This window comes from Ovis canadensis, chromosome 3, assembly GCF_042477335.2.
Source record: "Ovis canadensis isolate MfBH-ARS-UI-01 breed Bighorn chromosome 3, ARS-UI_OviCan_v2, whole genome shotgun sequence".
NCBI lineage: Eukaryota > Metazoa > Chordata > Mammalia > Artiodactyla > Bovidae > Ovis > Ovis canadensis.
This window is the reverse complement of record NC_091247.1, coordinates 227,299,083-227,321,068: the sequence shown is the minus strand read 5'-3', so window position 1 is coordinate 227,321,068 and position 21,986 is coordinate 227,299,083. Positions and strand designations below refer to the sequence as shown.

The following is a 21,986-nucleotide window of genomic DNA, read 5'->3' as shown; positions in this document are numbered from 1 at the left end:
CCTGCAGGACCACCGCCCCAGCCTGGCCATCAGCTGAGCGCCTGAAGCAGGGCCAGCGTGGCTGCAGCGCGCTCCTCTCTAGACAGTACCTGCACTCAGCGTCTTCAGTAGTTTCCACGACACGTTGCCAGCGCAAGAAAACCATTTTGATGGGTAACTTAGTCTTTGTAATAGTTTTCTTGAACAGAGACACCTCTTATTAAATAAGCTAAGTGAATAACTCAGAAATGTTTTAAATATATGAACCTTACTCTAAATTACTGTGTTAATGCCTTAGTAGTGATTTCCTAAATCACCAAAAACAAGGTTACATAGACGCAAAATACATTGTTTTTCCTCGGTCATTTTGATCCTTAAGTTTCACAATGTCCTCCTGGACAGATTCCCAACTCCACTTACTTGCTGGAAGAAACCTTGCCTGCCCAAACTCGTTTCTTTGGAAAGTGCCCTCAGGAGCCCACGTTTGGAAGGTTTGCTGCAAGCACTAAGCAAGAATACATTAAAAGCTCCTAGCACGCTCCTCACAATAGCCAATGAAGGGCCTGCTATTCCCAGTCTAACCTGTAAAAACAGGGACCGAACAGAAAGTCTTGAATGGCCTGGAATGGGTCTCATCCGGCACAAGGGTTCCAAGGCACCTCGGGATCCAGTTACCAGTGGGTCTGGGTCTTGCCTGCCAGCCGACCCTCCTGCTGCTAGGGGCTTCCGGGCACACTCCCACACGGCTCCTCCCCCTCCGGCGGGCTTGACTTGCACCAACACCAGGTGCAGCAGAGGAACATAGAGTGTCAAACGCTGATTCTGTTTACTTTCCATTTATTCACATTTCATGGATTGATACACTTGCTCAACGGGATCATTCAAAAACGGATACACACCGAGATTACATTGTCTGACAATTCAAGTATTTTAGCTTTAGAAAAGTTTCCTATATAAAATAGAAAGCAAACAATCGATCCATTTGATATGCGACCAAGTTTCCCATCTCTGCTACAAATGGGTCTGCCACACCAGCAACACGCGCACACACACACACACCTGTGTCTGTCACACCAGCGACACACACACACAGGCCTTGTGCTCAGAGCACCACACGGGAAGGAAGTTGTGACAGGCCCCTCCCTGTCGCCTACTGGTGCTCCAGGACAAAGCGGTCTGTGCTCAGAGACCTCACTTCCAGAATGAGGATGACTACCAGGGGTTTGGGAGCGAGTCGCTTAGTTTGTAAAAATGCACTGCACTTTCATTTGGATTGTTCTGAACTGTTCTGAAACAGAATAACTGACAAATGCTCAGAAACAGGCAATTCGCTGACCTTTAAAACTAAACCAGAAAAGCCTTCCCTAAACTCTAACAGTAAGGTAGAATATTAGTTTTTTCCCTCTACCCCAGAACAGGTAGGTATTTTTTGGCATGCAGCATATCAAAAATATGATTTAGAATTCAAACCATAAAATAATCCTTTTAAAAGAAAACCAGTCCATAAGCAGACCTGTGCTTTCATGAGAAACACAATCTGAAGTTTAGAAACTGGACACGCATTCTCAGCCTGCAATTCTAGTCATGAAAACAGCACAGTACTCTGTTTTTTGCTTAATGGGAATGCTCAAAAGGAAGAGATGAACACACAGCAGTTAAAAAAAGGCCACTGGGATATTCGGTATTTGTAAAGATACAGCACAATCTGATTTAAAGATATATACACCCTTTAGGCCACATTTACGACACTCTCTTCGTAGATTCTCAAACCAAAGATAAAAACTTCATCCACATTCAACATTTTAAAGCCTAGTTTCTAATAACTTCTTAAAAAATAAATCTAAACCCAAGGGGTAGAATTGAGCTGTTAAACAGTGGGGACAAAAAGGCCAGCCCTCCAGGGGCCAAGGCGCCCCTCCCCCAGTAACATACATGGACTTAAAGATTTTACAGAGAAATCCACATACACTTACTAGGCTCTTTTACACTCAGACATAATTAAAGTGGAGACCGGCAAGTTCCTAAAGGACAAGAGTGATTTTAAGACAATACCACATTTTGACTTATGGTATACATACCACATGTCCCCCCTGTAATTTCCACTTTAACAGTACAGTCTTAGCAAGAATTTGCTGGGAATGTTAGAAAAAAAGCCACACACACCCAGTAATTAAAAAAGACAAACTTTTTAGGATGCTGGTGGGGAAGAGTTAATCCAATCATGACTTTCATGCCATTTTTGGTGAACATTCCACATCACATGCAAAGGCAAACAAAATAATGCACCAGAGTTCCTACAGATAAAGAAGTCTGTGAGCCTGACTTTCCGGTGGGACAAGGAGCATGTGAAAGCTAGGATGTGCTGATGAGGTTTGTTCCCCAAATTTCCCCATCCCTGTAACAGCTGGGTAAACCTAGTGTGAAAAGGGAAGGGCCAGTACTAAGTAATCAACCACTTGTTAACTAAAACTCATCTACAACGAACACTCATGAACTTCTCATTTCTAAAAAGTAAAAGAAACAACAATTGCCACTTCCTCCCCAGGCCTCATGATACAGCCAAATTATTCCCTAATAGTGCATGTTGTCTACCCAAAGCCACACATGGGCCAACGTCTTCCACGGAATCAGAGGTGAGAATGCAGTAGTACAAGAATTTCATGATCAGTGTTGGCCCAACTACTTTACCTCAAGTATTAAACAGTAATGTATCATAAAATGGTTTCCCTGCTCCCTTTACATCTAAAAATTGTATTTTTTTTTAATGAAAGCAACTGTACTAGCTACAGTAATTTTGACTTATCTTTTTTTGAAGTCAGAAGACATTATGTTCTGAAGAGCAGAATATACAAGTGTGAGCCCTCAGGCACAGACCCTGAGCCTGTCTGGTACCAGCATTAAATGACTCATGAGGAATCAAAGTGGACTTTGATAGCATCAAACCTGACATCTAGTTCGCGTGACCAGAGTCTTCAGAGAGCGCTAGTGCTAGTTACCCAAAAGCTATGGAGAAGCAACGTGGCTGCCCCGGGGGCAGCCATGGCTCCATTCCACATGAACATACGGACCATCTCACCATTAAAAAGCAAATGGAAATTTCAGTATCAAATGTAGAATACACTGGTGTCTAAAAGTTAAAGGCAACGTTTACACACACAACTTCCTCTTCCATTACCTTATTGCGTGTTTCCTGCTTAGTTCACATGGCTCATGTGTAATAAAAGCTCCTATGACTTAAGGTTAGGGTTTAGATCCATAGGGTTCATCACGGTACAATTAACTAAGAGCATATTCTTTCCCTTTTGTTGTACGGTTTAACCCTTTTTTCTATAAGGGTTGTGACCACTGTCTGTGGTCTACAAACTACCAAATTTGTGCTTTTCAACCTCTTTCCTGGCAAGCCCCCCATCCCTTTCGTCTCTAGGGGGATACAGAAGTAAGAGCACCTCATGAAGGAACCTACAAAACCAAACAACAAGCTACTCATTTCCTCTTAAAATGAAAAAGCAGCTCTGGAATCCTAGCAAAGCAGCCTGTAGGGTTAGAGGCCAGCGTCCACACGAAAACGGCTGAGGACTCCACTGCTGAAGGCAAACGTTCCAGCTGTAAAGTAACATGACAAAGCACAGGTGAGCACCTCGGCCACAGCGCGGCAGCAGGTCCACCCCACACCAGCCACGCTCACTGGAGGACGAGCGGCTGCGCAGATGCTGGCAGCAGACCCCAAGCCCTGGATCAGAAAAGCCTTTGGGAAATCTAATCGATACCCTGATTTCAGTCCATTAAGAAATCACTTGTGGTTAGTTTAATAAATGTTAAAAATCTTCCAAAATTTTTCTTTCAAATGTATTTTACACATTAGACAGTTCTTAAGAAGGGAGAATGCAATTTCTTAACACTTAACATTGAAGGTTTTATTGGCCTTTTAATATTAATGTTCCCCACAAAAGTTTTAAGTTATCTCTAAGTCCTAGAACGTCAAAGTAAGAAGAGAAGAAAACTGACTAAGCTCAGGGGCGCTAGGGGAAGCAGCAGCGTGGCAGCCACTCCTCGGCGGGCATGCTCAGGCACCCTTCTTCTCCAGCAGGATTCTGTGCAGCTCATCCGCGTCCTCGCTCGTCTTCACCCGGATCAACATGGGGACGGGGGTGGCGGCGTTCTTCTCATCGACGGGCGGGTTCGGAACGCAGACGACGAGCACGTTGTTCTTCCCTGTGCGGGTGCATGGCATGCTGGGTGCAATCAGGATGTTGAGCAGTATGTTGCCTGCATTGAAACAAAGGGAAAAATGCATAAAAATAAACTACTTTCCATGAGACTACACCTTTAATAGGCTAAACATTAAACAATCATGCAATGCATACTTAACACGGAGCCACAGGAACGTCACAAAAAGGGCCTGGTTCCCTGACAGTATGGGGTCCCCAAGAGAGGAACACGGGGCTTCTGGCAGGACGTGGACTCGGCCCCACCGAGGCCTTCTCCCCAAAGAGTGGTCAGCTGGGAAATGGCTCTGTCACAGGGGGCAGCACGCTCACAGGCAAGAGTGAGCGCACTGTGACTGCACCACAGGTCAGCTGAGCCCACATGAAAGAAAGGAGCTTCACAGGAGTCTGTTTCAGGAACACAGTCTGGTGTCGCCTGGCAACCCCGACCACTTCCCCTCAGAACCCCCACCCGGGCACTACCCCCTCCTTTCAGAGGACTGTCAATGGTAAGGCTGGAGGGTGGACAACAACGAGTTAATGATTTTTTGCTACATAAAAAGGATCTCTTTACAAGGTTAATTCTCCTGGAGAGTTAACTAAACCGTCCAATTTACCTACAGTTTCTTAGTCACAGTTCTAGCACAAAGGAAAATGAAAACATTTTGTTACTTCCTTGGCAGCAGCTTTCTAATACATCGAGTTTTCCTTCTGCACTATCACCCCAGCATTCAAATAAATCTGTAAGTAATGTGTCATACAGGATGAATTTGTCCTGAACAATCTCTATTCTATTCCAAAAAACACATCAACATACTTGAAAATCTTGAAGACCAAAATCAGCAAGAGAGCTTCTATGTACCATGTAATTATGATTATTTTGTGCCACCTGAAGAAAAAGGCACTCACCTAAATTGGTGTCTGCCCGCACTAACAGCTGTGTCTTCTGATTCGCTGTAGGTTTTAAATGCAGAGTGCCCACACCCTTCTCTTTAAATTCATTTTCTTTCTTGTAAAACAGTTTACACCTAAGGAGAAAAATAATCGACATGATCACTCAGTGACATGTCACGAAAGCCACACGATTTTCCAACAGCCCCTGCTCATGCCTGTGTGGAAGCCAGTTAGCAAATACCGCAGAGGGAGCTTGGTAGAGTCTTCTGTTGACCCAAATCAGGTCTGCACACAAGGCAGGTAAGAGTCTGATGAGACAGCCTACAGTCCCGCCTTTTTTCTCACTATTACACAGCAGGCCTGATACAATTCTTCACAACGGTTTCTGAAACTATCCTTTCTCAGGTCAGGCAAAAATCACTGCCAAGCACCTTACAGCTCCTGGATGTATTGGTCCTGAGCTCAAGAGCTGCCCCTGGTGCTTAAAGAACAGGGACATACAGGACAAACACTCTGCCCCTCCCCCTCACCTTTTCCCTAGTTCTTATTTTTGAATTTTCTTCAGGACTCTTTCATCTCCATTGGTCATTATTAAATAAGTCAAAACCACTGCCTGTTCCTTTGATTCACTATGACTAGAAAAAAACCTTGGGTTAGAGTCTCTGTGGTCCAGTGGTTAGGACTCGGCACTTCCACTGCTGGGGCCAGAGTTCAATCCCTGGTCAGGAAATTAAGATCCCACAGGCCTTGAGGAGGGGCAAATCAAAAACCAAAAAAGCCTCATTCAAAACAAGCAAAAAATGCCCTTAGTCAGGGTCATTCCCTTATGCCATCAGTGTAATTATTTTAAAACAGGCAAAAGGAATTGGTCTCTTTTTAAAACTTCTCAAAAATAAACATTTGAAATCCAACGGGATTTGGTGATTTATACTATGAAAACTGCTGACTTAATAAGTCTGAAATTTTTGTATTAGAAAAACATATCCAAGGGAAGCTTTAAGGGCACAAATGTTTTTCAGTAAAATCTTTGTTAAAAAGCACTAATTTCATTTCACTGAGAGATAACCAAAAATTTCCCTTCAGCCTTTTTCTGAAAGCAGCAACTCGCATTAAACAAAATCCCCCTACACGACAAACCATCTTGCATCCCTGGGGGAAGATAGAGTAAAGTAAAGCCAAATCTAGAATCACTGACTTAGATGACTATCTCTGCAGGGAAAGGAAGGGAAGAAGGGAAGGAGAAAAAGGGAGAGAACGATGAGATAAGAGATGAGGACAGAAAAGAGTTTCTAAAGCACCTGAAAAGCTGAAAGAGCTAAACTAACATAAAAGAGCAGGCTTCGCCCAGCAGGAAATTTAAAGATCATATTATTTTTAAATAAACAGGCCCAGAATTCTTCCTTGTCCCAATCCTGGGAGCAGGCACAGCCTGACCCCAGGAGGGGTGCCTGGTAAACTCAGCAGGAATGATGTTGCCCATGCGCTCCAGCCAGAAGCCTGTTTCCATGTCTCTGAAAATAAATTCATCAAGCGGGTTGCTGTGACTACTACTTACTTTTTGGAGTAAAAAGCATCGTCTTCTTTTACTTCAGTAACTACTACTTTTGGTGGCTCGTCATTCTCTTCTTCATCTCCACCTTTTGTAAAAACACCACCAATAAGATTCCGATCAAGAGCCTGAAAATGTGATAAAGGAAGTTTGCCCCCCTCCCCGCCCCTCACCTGAACCTAAAAATTACATGTAAGCGGATACAGAAACTGAAAGCACAATCTAACTGTGTGTGGGGGGTCAAGGTGAGGAGGTACTTGCTGGATTTTTGCAGAAAGTCTTAGAACAAAAGTGTCCGTGCTTGTATGCAGAGTGCAGGCAAAGTTACACAGAAAAAGTCAACACTCACTTATACTCAGGTTAGCCACAAAAAGAAAAATCTCAGACAGGCTTCTAGCACAGGAAATTTCATCCCCAAATATTCCTGTGATCATTTCTGCATCATGCCAAAGAAGAACCAAGGAGCACAATGGCCAAAGATGGAGAAAACAAGCATTTTACAGGGCATGTTTGTCAGAGAAACGAGTCCCAAGCGAAGTCTAAGTAACTGAAGCTGTGTCTGCATTGCCACGCCTGTGGACATGCTGGTATGGCGGGCACCCTCCCGGTCTGAGCCCAAAGCACTAACCTTGACCCCAGTGCCCCAATCATAGGGGAGAGTAAGTCACTGGTGGACACAAATTACGATCCCCCTAAAGAGAAAGCAACTGCATAAAACTCAGTGATGAGTAACTAGAAAAAGAATTCTGCTGCTCAAACAATTCAGGTCACAAGATTTAAATTTTAAGAAGGTACTCCTGAGTTTTGTTACTTTATCAAGTTCTCCAAGTCTTTCCATGCATAACACGTGATAACCACCGGGTGAGAAATAAGTGCTTTATGGAGTGGTGCTGAGATGGAGACTCTATTCCAATTCAGCATCCTTTCTACAAACAGCAGAATCCCTGTGACTGTGACACGCTCTCTGTTCATCTTATTTAAGATGGACAAAGGGAAGCTCTTTATTCTCTGCTTTGCCCTGGAGGGTTCTTGCCTGAGGATAGCTGAAGGCAGGGCAAAGTAACAGAAGGAAGTTTACCTCCAGGAAGAAAAACATAGTATTTATGGCCCACTGGCAACTGCAGTTTTCTTTTCAAAGATCAATATGCTAATACTTGGGGAATGCACTTTTAACTAGTTTTAAGTCTCTATACAGACTCTACTTGTTCATGACCACCATGGGGTGAAGAGGGATAATGACACAACCCCTATTTGGAGATGTTCAAGCTGGATTTAGAAAAGGCAGAGGAACCAGAGATCAAATTGCCAAATTCAGTTGGATCACAGAAAAAGCAAGAGTTCCAGAAAAACATCTACTTCTGCTCCACTGACTATGCCAAATCCTTTGACTGTGTGGATCACAACAAACTGTGGAAAATTCTTAAAGAGATGGGGATAGCAGACCACCTGACCTTACGTCCTGAAAAATCTGCATGCAGGTCAAGAAGGGAGAGTTAGAACTGGACATGGAACTACAGACTGGTTCCAAACTGGGCAAGGAGTATGTCAAAGCTGTATATTGTCACCCTGCTTATTTAACTTCTATGCAGAGTACATCATGAGAAATGCTGGACTGGAAGATGCACAAGCTGGCAGAACGCGAAGAACTAAAGAACCTCTTGATGAAAGTGAAAGAGGAGAGTGAAAAAGTTGGCTTAAAGCTCAACATTCAGAAAACGAAGATCATGGCATCCGGTCTCAACACTTCATGGCAAACAGATGGGGAAACAGTGGAAATAGTGACAGACTTTATTTTCCTGGGCTCCAAAATCACTGCAGACGATGACTGCAGTCATTAAATTAAAAGATGCTTGCTCCTTGGAAAAAGTTATGACCAACTTAGACAGCATATTAAAAAGTGAAGACATTACTTTGCCAGCAAAGGTCCGTGTAGTCAAAGCTATGGTTTTTCCAGTGGTCAAGGACGGATCTGAGAGTTGGACTATAAAGAAAGCTGAGGGCTGAAGAATTGATGCTTTTGAACTGTGGTGTTGGAGAAGGCTCAGACACAACTGCACTGACTGAAGAACAACGGAGAGAGCGGAGGGGCTGGGATTACCGCCTGGTTTGGGGCACCAAGAAGACACACCACGAACACTTCTAGAAAGGTGGCTACAACCCAGACATTTGTCCCCCAAGGTTATGAAGTCTTGTTGCTGCTGTCCTTCAGTCCCCAAATCATAGCCAGCTCTTTGCCACCTCACAGACTGAAGCACATCAGGCCTTCCCGTCCGTCACCTTCTCCTGGAGCTAGTCTAAGTTCATGTCTATGGAGTCTACCTATTTTATTTACAGTACTGTTTTGCTATGTGAATTTATAAGCAAATCTCTTAAAACATTTCAGTGAACATCTATGATGAGTTTTTTCAATAAAATAAAAATTTTCAAAAAATGTTAGTTTAGTTTTTTTTCTTAATGGAAAGGCATGTGTTTGATGGGTTTTCAAAGTTCCCGTGCCAGATGTTTTTATATTATTTTTATATTCGTAATCCTTAAAATAATCCTATAAAATAGGTCTTACTCTATTTTACGAATAACGAATCAGAGAAGTTAACCAGCCCTGCCCAGGATCACACACATGTCTAGGCACTGATGGAGTCTGGACGTGAATCCAGACCCACCTCACTCACAAGACTGTGCTTTTCCCACTAAACACAGAGCTCACAGGAACCTGAAACAGGCCTCAGGCACTGAACTGCGCTTACCTTTGCATTCGTTGCCGCCACTTTCTGCTTGGCTCTCCAATGTTTTAGTGGAAAATGGTGAAGAAACCGGTTTACTCTGGGTAGTATCTTTGCCAAATAAACTGGAGTTTCCAGAAGAAAATGAAAATCCAGTCAAGGGGCCCGAATTTAAGGAGCCCATAACAGAACTCTCAATTTTCTTGCCAAAATTAAACGAGGCACTTGTGGCTCCTAGTGATGGGTCCTTGCTCTTTTCAGACACAGCTTCCACCTTCTTTTCAGACATATCCTCCGTTTTGTTGACATGAAACAAAAATGGTGACTCTGGTTGTAATTTTGTTGAACCAAATAGAGAAGGAGGCTGTGCTTCAACTGATATTTTGTTGGCTTCACTTTCAGAACTACTGCTGCCACCGTTCCCGTGCTGCTGTTCGATGCTTGCTAAGTATTTCTCATAGTCTTTAAAGATAGGTGTGAGGTCGCAGAGCGGGTTTGTGTTCACGTGCTTCACGATCCAATCCCGAACAGAGCAGTTTAAAGCTGCCAGCTGTCTGTGATAGGCGTTCCCGTGGCGAGCAGCACCAGAGGAGGAAGGCTGCTGACTGTCGCCGTTAGTTTTAGGAGCTGAAATCTTTTTATCGACCAAGGAGGTAGGGCCATTTCTAGCAGGAGATCCTATAGGAAATTACATGTTTAAGAATTTATTCAGAAGCTGATTTAATTAAGCCATTCAGATTTTCATACCGCTCTGCCTTCACATTTTCTTTTATCGTATCCCATTTTTGTTCCAGTTCAATATGCGTATATATAGTATTCAAAAACTAGTTATTACAAAAATCAAATCAAACATTTTACATATATATGTGAATGTGTGTGTATATATATACATATATATATTTTCACATGCTTGCATTAAACCTGTCATTTTAAAATAATCTTTTCCTTCAAAAGGATGCCCACTTCACCTAAAACTGTCAAAATAGTTAGTATAAAACTTAACCCCCAAGGTTGTAGGAACATATATTAATGCAGTTAAAATCTTAACAGAAGTGCTTATTTTAATCATACTAAACACTTTGCCAAATTTAAATTAAACAGTATACACTCTTAGAATAATTTGCTAAGTATGATCCAATGAGTCAGGATCACTTCCAAGAATCAGAGATTTTAACCCACAAGCCCATTCTCTGTCACTAATTCCAAGATTCTTGAGTAATTTCCTCAAAACAGGATGAGGCAATCAACATGTCTGGGGCAAAATAAACCGAGCCTGGGAATGCAGGTGTGTGGCACAGAGGAAATCCTTGGTACATTATAATGAATGAGGTGGAGGGATGGGAGGCCTTCACCTAGGGGCCACTAAGAGCTTCTATTTCTCTTCTGATCCTTAGGTCAATTCTGAGGTCATATTAATTTCACAGTTGACGGAAGATTTGGAAACTCAAAGGTTAAGGAACTTTACCAAGGTAAAGTAAAGAGCTGGTAACTGGCAGAAGAGAACCCAGGCTATTTTGGCCTGTACTCTACTCACTCTGTAATTAGCCAAAAGCTCCCTAATTTTTGTCCCTTTCATCATTACTGTGTTCTTGCTCCTACAGCTGCAGAACCCAGAGAAAAGTCAAAAAAAAAAAAAAAAACTTTCAAAACTACTTTTTATAGATTATCCTTACACAGGTTAAGACAGGGGAAGAAGAGCCCACTTACCGAAGGTGGCCTTGGTCTCAGTTGCTGTCCTCATGCTGGAGAAGGGAGGGGCACTAGTTATGCTGTTTCCGTTTGACAGTCCTTCCAGAGGCTTCCCTCCAGCACCATTACCAAATCCAGAAAACCCTCCTCCTCCAGAAGATGCAACCAAACCTTTAAAACCTTTAAAGGCCCCTCCACCATCAGACTAAAAAATAAAGAAAGAACACACATTAGGTAACTCTTTTTGTTTCCAAATAAGCAAGCAAATGGCAGTATTCTCTTGGCTAAACAGTACCCACAACCCTTGTGCAACCAGCATTAAAGGAAACTGCCAGTGCAAGCAGAGACAGAACACGGATTTTACTCATAACGATAGCTTTGCAAGCTGAAACTGCCTTCATATAACAGGAAGGATAGATGGAATCTAGAGTGAAATAATTCTTAAAAACCTATTTATGATATAGAAGGTAAAAAAGACTAACTCAAATAAATTTATGGACTCACCACCAGCTACAGAACTATAAATAAAACACATGCTCAACGTAACTAAACCCCAAATGAAAGACTTTCCATATACTATTCAAAGACCAAGTGCCTAAGGAAGTTATAGAAACATCAAGTTAGGTTCACTAAAAGCATTTTACCCACTACTTACAATTTCCTACGAACTTCTGGCGCTTTCAGCCTGTGTTCACTGTACAGAACTCTGGTGCTTTGGCGGTGTCCGGCACACTTCCTGACATTCGAAAGCTGCTCTCGGCAGCGTGCTCTGCACCGTCTCTACCTCGTCACTGTCACTCGCACGCAACAGTTGGCCTGGCCCTCCCCAAGCCTATCTTCCCAGGCATCAGGTCCTGGCCACAAGTTCCTGCTCTCAGGCCTCTTCCCAGCAGCCCCCATGGCTTCGAACTCCTGGACAGGAAACTTACCAGAGCTGCAGCCATCTCCCAACTCCTGTTGAGTGCCCAGCCAGTATACCTAATGGTTTCCTAGAGAACTCCATGTGGATACACCACAGGCCCTGAAATACTTTTCTAAAACAAAATCAGTAATTTCCTCATGAAGTCCCTTCGCCTCTATATCTTCTCCATGAAAGAGCTATCAAATATTACTTGGCTCAAGACCTACATCCAACCAGTCACCAGTCTTAAGAATGACATTAGGCCAGAAAATAACTCAGAATAATGAAAAATTGAACAAAGCCACCACAGAAATGCAGCTGAGCAGGTTTATTCCAAGGATGCCACCCAGGCTGTTCAAACAAGCCTCTCTTGACTGACAAGAGACGTCCAGGTCACCAAGACAGCACTCACAGGTCTGGGATGAAGAGCTGTTAAACATGGAGTGATTGCTGAACACGGAGCCACGATTTCAGTTCATGAATTATAACTCACATTTTATCTTTTTGAACACAAGAATGAAATATTTTGCCAGGAAACAGCTATGGCAAACCTAGACAGCATATTAAAAAGCAGAGACATTACTTTGTCAACAAAGGTCCATCTAGTCAAAGGTATGATTTTTCCAGTAATCATGTAAGGATGTGAGAGTTGGACCATAAAGAAGGCTGAAAGCCAAAGAATTGATGCTTCTGAACTGTGGTGTTAGAGAAGACTCTTGACAGTCCCTTGAACTGCAAGGAGATCAAACCAGTCAACTGTAAAGGAAATCCATTTTGAATATTCATTAGAAGGACTGATGCTGATGTTGAAGCTCCAATACTCTGTCCACCTGATGCGAAGACCCTGATGCTGCGCAAGATTGAAGGCAGGAGAAGGGGCCGACAAGAGACGACTGGATGGCATCTCCGACCCAATGGACATGAACTGAGCAAGCTCGGAAGGATGGGGAAGGAGAGGGGAGCCTGGTGGGCTGCAGTCCATGGGTCGCAGAGTCGGACACAACTGAGCAACTGAACACCAACACACACTAGCAGGAACACCAAATGGGAAACGCTTCTGTTGGTCTAAAAGGTAGTACCCACCCACACTCCAATCCTAGGAAGCAGAGAAGACTTAGAATATCTTACATTTTCCTGTCTTCTTCCCGACACCCACTTCCCTTGCTTTCCAATTACTATATTCATTTTTCCACTTCATACTAGAGCACAGCTTGAATTTGTCCACATCTATTTCTAATTCCCCAACTGGATAAGCTCCCTGTAAGGCACAGATGTCATTTATTCTCTGTTACATCTCCCATGGTCTTCACCAAGCTTGTGCACAAGTGAACTAAGCATTTTAAAAAGCATTTATTAACTCAATCAAAAAACAGACAAAAGGTCTAAATAGACATTGCCCCAAAGAAGATATACAGATGATCAACAGGCATGTAAAAAAAATGTCCAACATCACTAATTATTACAGAAACACAAATCAACACTACAATGAGGTATCACTTCACACAGGTCAGAATGGCTGTCATCGAAAAGTCTACAATTAATAAATGCTGGAGAAGACACGGAGAAAAACGTGCCTTCCTACACTGCTGGCAGGAATGTAAATGGGTACAGCCACTGAAGGAGGAAAGTATGAATGTTCATTAAAAAAAAAAATAGAACTACCATACAATTTAGCAATCCCACTCCTGGGCATTTATCCAAACAAAACTATAATTCAAAGATACACGCACCCCAAAATTCACCACAGCACTATTTACAATAGTCAACACGGGGAAACGCCCTAAATGCCCCCTGATAAACGAGTGGATAGCGATGGCGATGGTGTGCTGTGTGCTGTCTCACTGACTCTCTGTGACCCTGCGGACTGTAGCCCATCAGGCTCCCCTGTCCATGGGAATCTCCAGGCAAGAATACTGGAATGGGTTGCCATTTCCTTCTCCAATGATAAACCATTATACATTTTTAAAAGGCATTCTTGATAGATTACATAAACGTTAATTTTTTTAAAAAAAGCATTTATTGATCTGATTGCTCCCAGAGGTGGAAATACTCTACAACTCAGAAATAAAATTAGTGTTTAGAACCAGGAAACACTCACTTCGAATCCAACATTCCTACGCTTTGCTTTCTTTATGGCTCTATTCTTCAAGACTTCCTCACTGGCCACCGAAAACGTTCCCACCTGCAGGAGTGCACAAATTAAACAGCAATAAGAAAAGGGCAAAAAGAAGGTAAAATGCTGAACTTTTAAAAAGCTAGACCAAGACAAACTGATATATCATCTGGGTTTTAAGTACTGTTAATACTGGTAACACGAATTATGGAGAGCATATATTAAACTAAAGTTTATGTCTCTTATCTGTCTTATGAATTTCATTGCTAGTCAGGTGAATCAGAAATGTTTCAGAAACTACAAATCCAGATTTCGAATCACAATTCAGAGAGAAGAGTGCATACATCAACTTTCTAAGAAGAGTAAGACCATCAAAACCTTGGCACAAAACTGTTCATGATCAATTCTTCAAATATATTCAAAGACATTACCCAGATGTCAGAGCTAGCATCTTACTACTATAGTTTTAAAAAATTAAGTTCATAATACACATTATTTTAAAGAACAGCTCTGCCCATTTGCCCATGATCCAGAAGACCTCTGAGGGACCTGGGACTCTAAGTGACCTGTTGGAAATTTGCTGAAAATCTTTGGCTTTACTTCACCCCTTCTTTTACCTTAGAGGAATGGTATAAAATATTTGCCGTAAAAAGTTCTCTTCTATACTTATTTCAGATAAACTTTGGAATCTCTGAACCCACAGAAGCGATCATCTGACTACACCTGACTCAAATGTAATGTCCTTCCACCCACATTTCATTAGAATCTATCCAAATGGAAGTTCTTTCATTTCTGAAATATTTTAATGTCAAAACAAATCATTATGTGGTAGGCCTGGAACGTGACTATAGCCTAAAACATGGAAAAAACTTAGTTACCAAAGATGTGCTTAAAAAGTACCAAGTCAGTCAGAATTGTTAAAAACACTTCTTTATAAGCCCATACTTGTGTTTTGGTTTCCCTAAAAATATTAGTACACATATTTGTAAAGGAAAAATATTAGTACTAGAAAACAGATTAAAAAAGAAAGAAAACAGCAGTCTAAGAATTATCTTGGAAATGCTTCTGCAAACTATATGTATATTTTTTAACTTAGCACACTTCTTTTAACTTGAAAGGCTAACTTGGTTCAGGCTTGGTCAGTGAACTGGCCTGGGAAAATCAAACTGCTGATGAGCCATTTCAGAAATGCAGCTGTGTTTTATTCTTTTTAAGAGAAAAATTAAAAGGTTTCCTCAGGGAAGACCATTTTTGTTAGGAAAGAAACTAGGCCATCTAAATTCTATTCCTGTTAACCCAGTTGGGGGTGGAGAGTGTCTCAGATCTTTAATATGAAATAAAACAGGACTCCCAGAAGCAGTACAGTAAGGGAGGCAACCTCAATCTTCTAAAATCTAAAACTGTGAGTATGGCAAACTAAGACACTGGTGGTAAAACACTTTTCAAATTTACTTTATAACTAGATTATTTACTCAGCCTTCAATCTGGACTAAAACCATGGGCTGAGTGTGCGCAACGAAATGCTATATGAAATTCAGGAGGAAGGTGATTCTACAAAGGAGTAGAGTATTGAAGGAATAGTCACTAATCGAAAAGCACACCCTTCAATTTCTATACTAAGCACAGATCATAAGAAACCGTATTATTTCCAGTTCAGTTCCATTCAGTTGCTCAGGCATGTCTGACTCAGCGACCCCATGAATCGCAGCACACCAGGCCTCCCTGTTCGTCACCAACTCCCGGAGTCCACCCAAACCCATATCCATTGAGTCAGTGTTGCCATCCAACCATCTCATCCTCTGTCGTCCCCTTCTCCTCCTGCCCCCAATCTTTCCCAGCATCAGGGTCTTTTCCAATGAGTCAGCTCTTTGCATCAGGTGGCCTAGGTACTGGAGTTTCAGCTTCAACATCAGGATGATGTTGAAAAGGCCTTTTATTTTTACAACAAAGTCTTCACGAGGAATCACAAAACAAATTTAAATTTGGAAGTAGCAGGAAATCATTCTTAGGGAAAGCACTTTTTACCTCTTCTGCTTCATCTTCTTGATCCCAATTCCTATCTGTCAATTCCTTCTCGGCGATTCTTTTGGCCATTTTTTTGAACCTAAAGGTAAAAAGATTAGAAGTAGTAAGCTTTTGTTGTTAAGTCGCTCAGTCATGTCCAACTCTTTGCAACCTTTTGGACAATAGCCCGCCAGTCTCCTCTGTCCTTAGGATTTACCAGGCAAGAATACAGGAGAGGGTTGCCATTTCCTTCTCTAGGGGATCTCCCCAGTCTAGGGATTAAACCCACGTCTCCTGCACTGGCAAGCGGGTTCTTTACCAATGAGCCACCAACGCACCCAGTAGTAAGTCTGCTTTTCTAAAACATGATTTAACTCTTACAACAAATTTTTAAAATTTACTTTAGCATGAAATGAGATATTCCTGATACCAGTAGGCACTTCTTTAACGAGAATGGTATAACATTGTTAGGCTCCCAGTGTCACAAATCCAACAAAAATTACAGGAGAAGGCAGCGAGGTCTTCTAAGGCACAGTGAAAAACAATAAAACAACTCCATTTGAAAAAATGCTGATCATACACTGATTTTTAAAAATCAGAAATCTACAGAACTGCATAATAAACAACAAATGCTCAATTAACTTAACTCCATGCAAATTACATTTATACACAGCCTGGCTATAGGCAAGATATTTTTAATATTTAAAATTCTCTTAAGGATATTTAGTAAAGTTTGACCTTAGTCAAGAATGTGAATGAGTTATTATTTTCACTACAAGAGTACAGATGGTCCCTGACTTCAAGGGTTCATCTTGCAAGTTTTCAAGTTTATGATAGTGGAAAAGCAACACTCGTTAGGTAGAAACCTTCCTTTAGATTTTGACTTTTTCTCAGGCCAGCAACATAAGGTATGATATTTTCCTGTGATCCTGGGCAGTGGCAACAAGCCACAGCTCCCAGCCAGCTAGCCAAGCCACCACACCACGGATATACTTACAACCATTCTGTACCCATATAACTATTCTGATTTTCATTTTCAGTATAGTATTCAAAAAATTATGAGATACTCAACATTACTATAAAACAGTCTTTGTGTCAGTTGATTCTGCCCAACAGTAGGCTAATGTCTGAGCACTTTTAAGGTAGGCTGGGCTATGATCTTCAGTAGGTTTGATGTACTAAATGCATTTTCGACTTACAGTACTTTCAACTTACCATGGGTTTATTGTGACATAATCCCAACATATGTTGAGGACAGTTCAAAATATGATTAACATGACTGTGTTAACATTCTTAGAATTCTTAATTCTTCACTAACAAGCCACCAGCAGCAGAAACCAACATAACATTGTAAAGCAATTGGCATCCAATTAAAAAATAAATTTAAAACAAACAAAAAAATCCCCAAAAAAGAATAAGAAGCCATCAGCTCAACTTCTATTCAAGGCTTGTTGTTGTTTAGTCGCTAAGCTGTGTCCGACTCCATGTATTCACACCTTAAAATTTCCAGTTTATTTTCTGATCCTAAGATGTGTATCTGTTGCTATTAAAATCTGAAACAATCAATGGAGAGCTCCACTGTGAGTGTTGTGCTTGGCTCTTCCCTAACATCAATTAAATGGGCCAAAAAACTCCTTACCTTGCCCAGAGATTTACTGATTAGCCTGGAACACTAGCCAGGGTTCTTGAAAACCAGCCTAGCTTCCTTCCTAGTCCTTCCCCACTCTTATTTGCCCTCAAGACCACAACCCACCAGAGAAGTTTCTAGAAGCTCCTGGTCATTAAGATACAAACTGACACATCACCCATGGGGCACAGTATGATCTGTAACATAAAATTCAAATGCCAGCATTCCAAAGTCCTCCAAAATCCTATCCCCTGGTAGGATAATCACATAGCAATTTTCAGCTTTTAATAATCTCCTAATAATCTCTGAATTTTTCTTTTACCAAGTGCTTTTTTTCTGATTACAGAATAAATGGCTTTAAAGTCCCAGATTCTAAAACGTGAGAATTAACATAATTTTGTCATTACTTGCAAATCTTTTTTAATGCCTCCATTCCAAACACTCGGTCAAGTTTTGCTATTAATCTTGTCATCCAGAAAACAAACAAGGTACCCTTCCGCATAAATTCTTAGTAAACTTTAACTGTTCGGAGGCCAGGCCTCTGTGTGGGCTCTTTTGGGCCATTTTCCCATTCAGTAACTAACACCTCCAGCAGAGGGCAGAAGAGGGGAGAAACCCAAACAGTCTTTTTGCTATTAACTTGGTAACCTAACTAGTTATTAACAGGCAAAAAGGAGTGGAGCTGAAAGTGCAAAAACTTTTCAGTGTTAAAACTGTTAACACCTAACCCATAGCCACAACTGAAGACAACCGGCATAGTCAAAGAACCTAAATTAATACAGCCAATTCATTTCCTATTCCATATTTATCCAATCTCCATTTTTATCAAATCAAAGAATAACCAGAGGGCAGGTATCTTTGTTTCACTCACTCAGGTACCTGAAAACCCGCCCCCCTCCACAATAGAGGATCTAGAATCAGAGATCTGGGACACTGCAAAATTGAGAAAACTACAAAATGTTAGCATCCAGTTTTGCCATGGTGTTGTTGAAGACCTTGGGCAAATTATTTCATTTTTGTGCCTCCGTTTCTTTACTTCACAACAGGGAGGTGCTGTGAAATTTATAAACAAAAAGCTTAGCTTAGAGGAGTGGCTGGAACCGAGGTAGGACTCAATATATCTTTTCAAAGAGAAAAGCTCTGTCAGAAACAAAGGCTCTAAAACACCTTCCCTCCCTAACTTGAAGGTTGCAGTGTGGAAAAACAAAATTAACTTGAATTATGAACCGGGCTCTAAACAAGACTTTACCAAATCCATGTTTTATTTCAAAGCATGGTACTTCAGACAATCACATTTCTTTGAAAAAGGGAAAAAGTGCCGGTAACGTACTTAGAACAAAGCCTGGCACCTCCAGTCTTTCAGTGTTAAGATCTAAGAACGTAAAAAAAAAAATGTGGGCTTGTGGTTTAGGAGGCACCAAATCATGACATGATTACTGGGTATGAGGCATACCTCGGGACAGGAAAATCGAAAACTTTCGGTAATTGGGGAAACCTTATGCGTGCCTGCTCAGGGAATTCTGTGATCTCTGCCACCGCGGGCTGCCCCACCTTGGGGTGACTTCGGTCCACGTCGGTCTACTCTAAGACGGGAACAGATTGGAACATACTTGACACCGTGATCCCCGGAGGAAAAATGGAACCTGGGGCCGGCCCCCGGAGACTGAAACGCTCGGGGAAAACGGAATCCTCGAACATTGCTTCTTAATCGAACGGAGTCAAGTGATCAGTGGCCTGTGGCTGCAGTACAGGAGGAGGGTGGTGGAAGGAGCGGAGCGAGACGAGCACCGGAAAGAAGCGCGAGGGAACACACCGAGCCAGGACGGCCCCTCGCCTCTCCGGCTCCCGCCTCCGCCGGGGCCGCAGGGGCCCCGCGCCCGGGCCCGGCCGTCCCCAAGTCGGACACCGCAGCCCCGACAGGCCGGCCCAGAGCCCGGCCTCACAAACACCCCGCCGGGGTGCGTCGCGGCCGACACCGCGCCCCACCCTCCTCCGCTCCCTCAAGCGCCGCGTCCCCAGCCGGCGCCCCGCACCGCGCTCCACCCTCCTCTGGCTCCTCGTTTCAGGCCCGGGCCCGGCACCCGGAGCCCGGCTTCCTTCTCTTAGACCCGGCGCCCGCCCCTTCCGTGCCGCCCAGTCGGCCCGCCCCTCACCTCTCCGGTGGCTGCGGCGGCCCTCGCTGGGTTGCGGGCGCGGCGAAGCCGGGGTGCGCAGCGGCGAGCAGGTGCGAGGTGGCGGCCGCGGCACTCGGGTCTGAAGCGGCGCGCGGTCGTTTCTGGTGTGCTGAGAGCCTCGAAGGATTCGGTGATCGGCAACCCCTGAGTCTCAAACAGCATGTCCTTCGGGGTTGGGGGGCTCTCGTTTCTCTGCGTTGAGCAGTGAGGGGAGGTAAGCCGTCCGTTCAGCAGGAGACGGCTGAGAGAACAGGGCCCCACACACCTCAGGCCGCCATTTTGTAACTCGAATCGAGCCCTCCCGATCAATTCGAAAAAAAAAAGGGAGGAAAGAAACGCCCGCGTCCAGCTACTGCGCAAGCGCGCCGGAGCCTCGGTTGGCAGCACTACCCGCGGCAGCGGCCGGGCCTCTCGCAGCGCATGCGCCCAACTGCTTTGGAAAAAAACCGTCGCCGAAGGCGCGTTCCCCGTCTTTCGCATGCGCGCGCGCAAGCGCACAACCCACGCTCTGGCTCCGGCAGGAAGTCCGCGCCGGGGGGCGGGGCTTGTGTGCGTCGGCCGCGTGTGGGCGCCGTCCGCGTTGGAGGCGGTCGCGCGCGGTTGGCTGCTGGTTGTGGGCGCGGCCGGGGTTCCGGAGGCGCGTGGGAGACCGGAGGCTGTAGGGGAGCGTGGCGGGCGCTCGTGGTGTGCGGGTGGGTTGCTGGAGCTCGGAGAAGGGAGCGGTCGTGTCCCCCGGAGGCTTGAGTGAACTCGGGTAGCGTCACTTCGGGAGCTCGGTGCCTCAGCCGTGGACGAGAGCTGCCCCACGTGCCTGCGTCGCGCCGGCCGCGGATGCTCGGAAGGTCTGGGACACGCGGAGCCCGGGAGGGAAGGTCGCGGGCGTGGACGAGAGAAGCGGACGTCCTCTGTTCCGCGGCCAGCTTGTATTTCCTTTCCGCGGTGGGTGCCATAGAGGCGAAGGGACTTGCCGTTTTGCACCGCTAGTCGGTATCAACGAAGATGACGTCTGCAAACGCGTTTTTTTAAACTGTGGGACAGATACGACTGTCCAGGGTCAAGAGGTGTATTCGTATGCTTTTGCCTGAGTAGTGCGGTACCATGTACAGTAATGAAGTGAAAGTCGCTCAGTCGTATCCAACTCTTTGCGACCCCATGGACGATAGAGTCCAGAAATCGAAATGGGTCTCCTGCGTTGCAGGCGGATACTTTACCAACAGACCCCAGAGACGACAGCGCACCAAGCTCCTCTGTCCCTGGGATTCTCCAAGCGAGAATAGTGGAGTGGGTTGCCATTACCTTCTCCAAACAGAGCTGTGAGAGAATGAATAAATTTGTACAAAGCAATTTAAACGCTCCTTGCCTTACAGTTAATAGGTCGCTATGGGAATTAGATCCGTTACTAGTCAGCAAAAATTGCTTCAGAAAAGGAACGTTCTTATGAACCATGGTTCTTAACCTTATTTTTTCCTCCAGGCAGGGTTTATGATTTACTTGTGTGAAATACCGGCTTCCTTGGTAGCTCAGCTGGTAAAGAATCTGCCTGCAATGAGGGAGACCCCAGTTGGATTCTGGAGTTGGGAAGATCCCCTAGAGAAGGGATAGGCTACTCACTCCACTATTCTTGGCCTTTCTTGGTGACTCAGCTTTTAAAGAATCTGCCTGCAGTGCTGGAGACCAGGCTTCCATCCCTGGGTTGGGAACATCCTCTGGAGAAGGGAAAGGCTACCCACTCCAGTATTCTGGCCTGGAGAATTCTAGGGGAATCGCAGAGAGTTGGACGCGAAATGTGTGAAATGAAAACATCTCCTGCGTTATTAATAAACAAGAAGTATAAGAAACAAAGTGAATGAGGAAACAGGATTGGTTCCAGATGGCTGAGGTGCTTATGAAAGGAGTGAATTCAGTGATACCTGGTCTTTGATGTTCAGACTTGCCTGCTCCTTTTGTTGCAAACTTGTGTATAGCCTGACTTTCCCTCCTGCCTCTTGGGAGCAGTTGTCTGAGAGCTATTGAGATGCTGTCTCCTGGGCTGGGAGTCCGAAACATCCCACCAAGTAAAATAACTGTCTGCTTTCAGGGTGTGGCTATATGTTTTAGTCCACACTTGAAAGTGCAAAGAAAGTTAGCATGC

General features: G+C 43.8%; 1 protein-coding gene across 2 annotated transcripts; it reads right to left on the bottom strand.

The window, feature by feature from the left end:
- Positions 1-799: 799 nt before the first annotated feature.
- On the bottom strand, positions 800-20,684 carry NUP50 (nucleoporin 50). 2 transcript variants are annotated; one of them, XM_069581760.1, is made up of 8 exons: positions 19,835-20,684; positions 16,076-16,154; positions 14,036-14,119; positions 11,055-11,241; positions 9,372-10,025; positions 6,634-6,715; positions 5,094-5,212; positions 800-4,245 (listed from the first exon to the last, which is right to left on the bottom strand). In XM_069581760.1, the coding sequence occupies exons 2-8, from the start codon at positions 16,142-16,144 to the stop codon at positions 4,043-4,045; spliced, it is 1,398 nt and encodes a 465-aa protein (XP_069437861.1). In that variant the 5' UTR covers positions 16,145-16,154; positions 19,835-20,684; the 3' UTR covers positions 800-4,042. The 2 variants fall into 2 exon arrangements, with proteins under 2 accessions (XP_069437861.1, XP_069437862.1); XM_069581761.1 differs by lacking the exon at positions 19,835-20,684 and adding an exon at positions 19,135-19,798.
- Between the last annotated feature and the right edge of the window lie 1,302 nt (positions 20,685-21,986).

Excerpts from the sequence above, each read along its gene's own strand:
- NUP50 (XM_069581760.1), bottom strand. The coding sequence starts at position 16,144 with ATGGCCAAAAGAATCGCCGAGAAGGAATTGACAGATAGGAATTGGGAT. Across the intron at positions 14,120-16,075 it reads AAGAAGATGAAGCAGAAGAG|GTGGGAACGTTTTCGGTGGC; the intron begins GTAAAAAGTGCT and ends GCACTCCTGCAG. Across the intron at positions 6,716-9,371 it reads TGGCGGCAACGAATGCAAAG|GTGGAGATGAAGAAGAGAAT; the intron begins GTAAGCGCAGTT and ends TTTTTACAAAAG.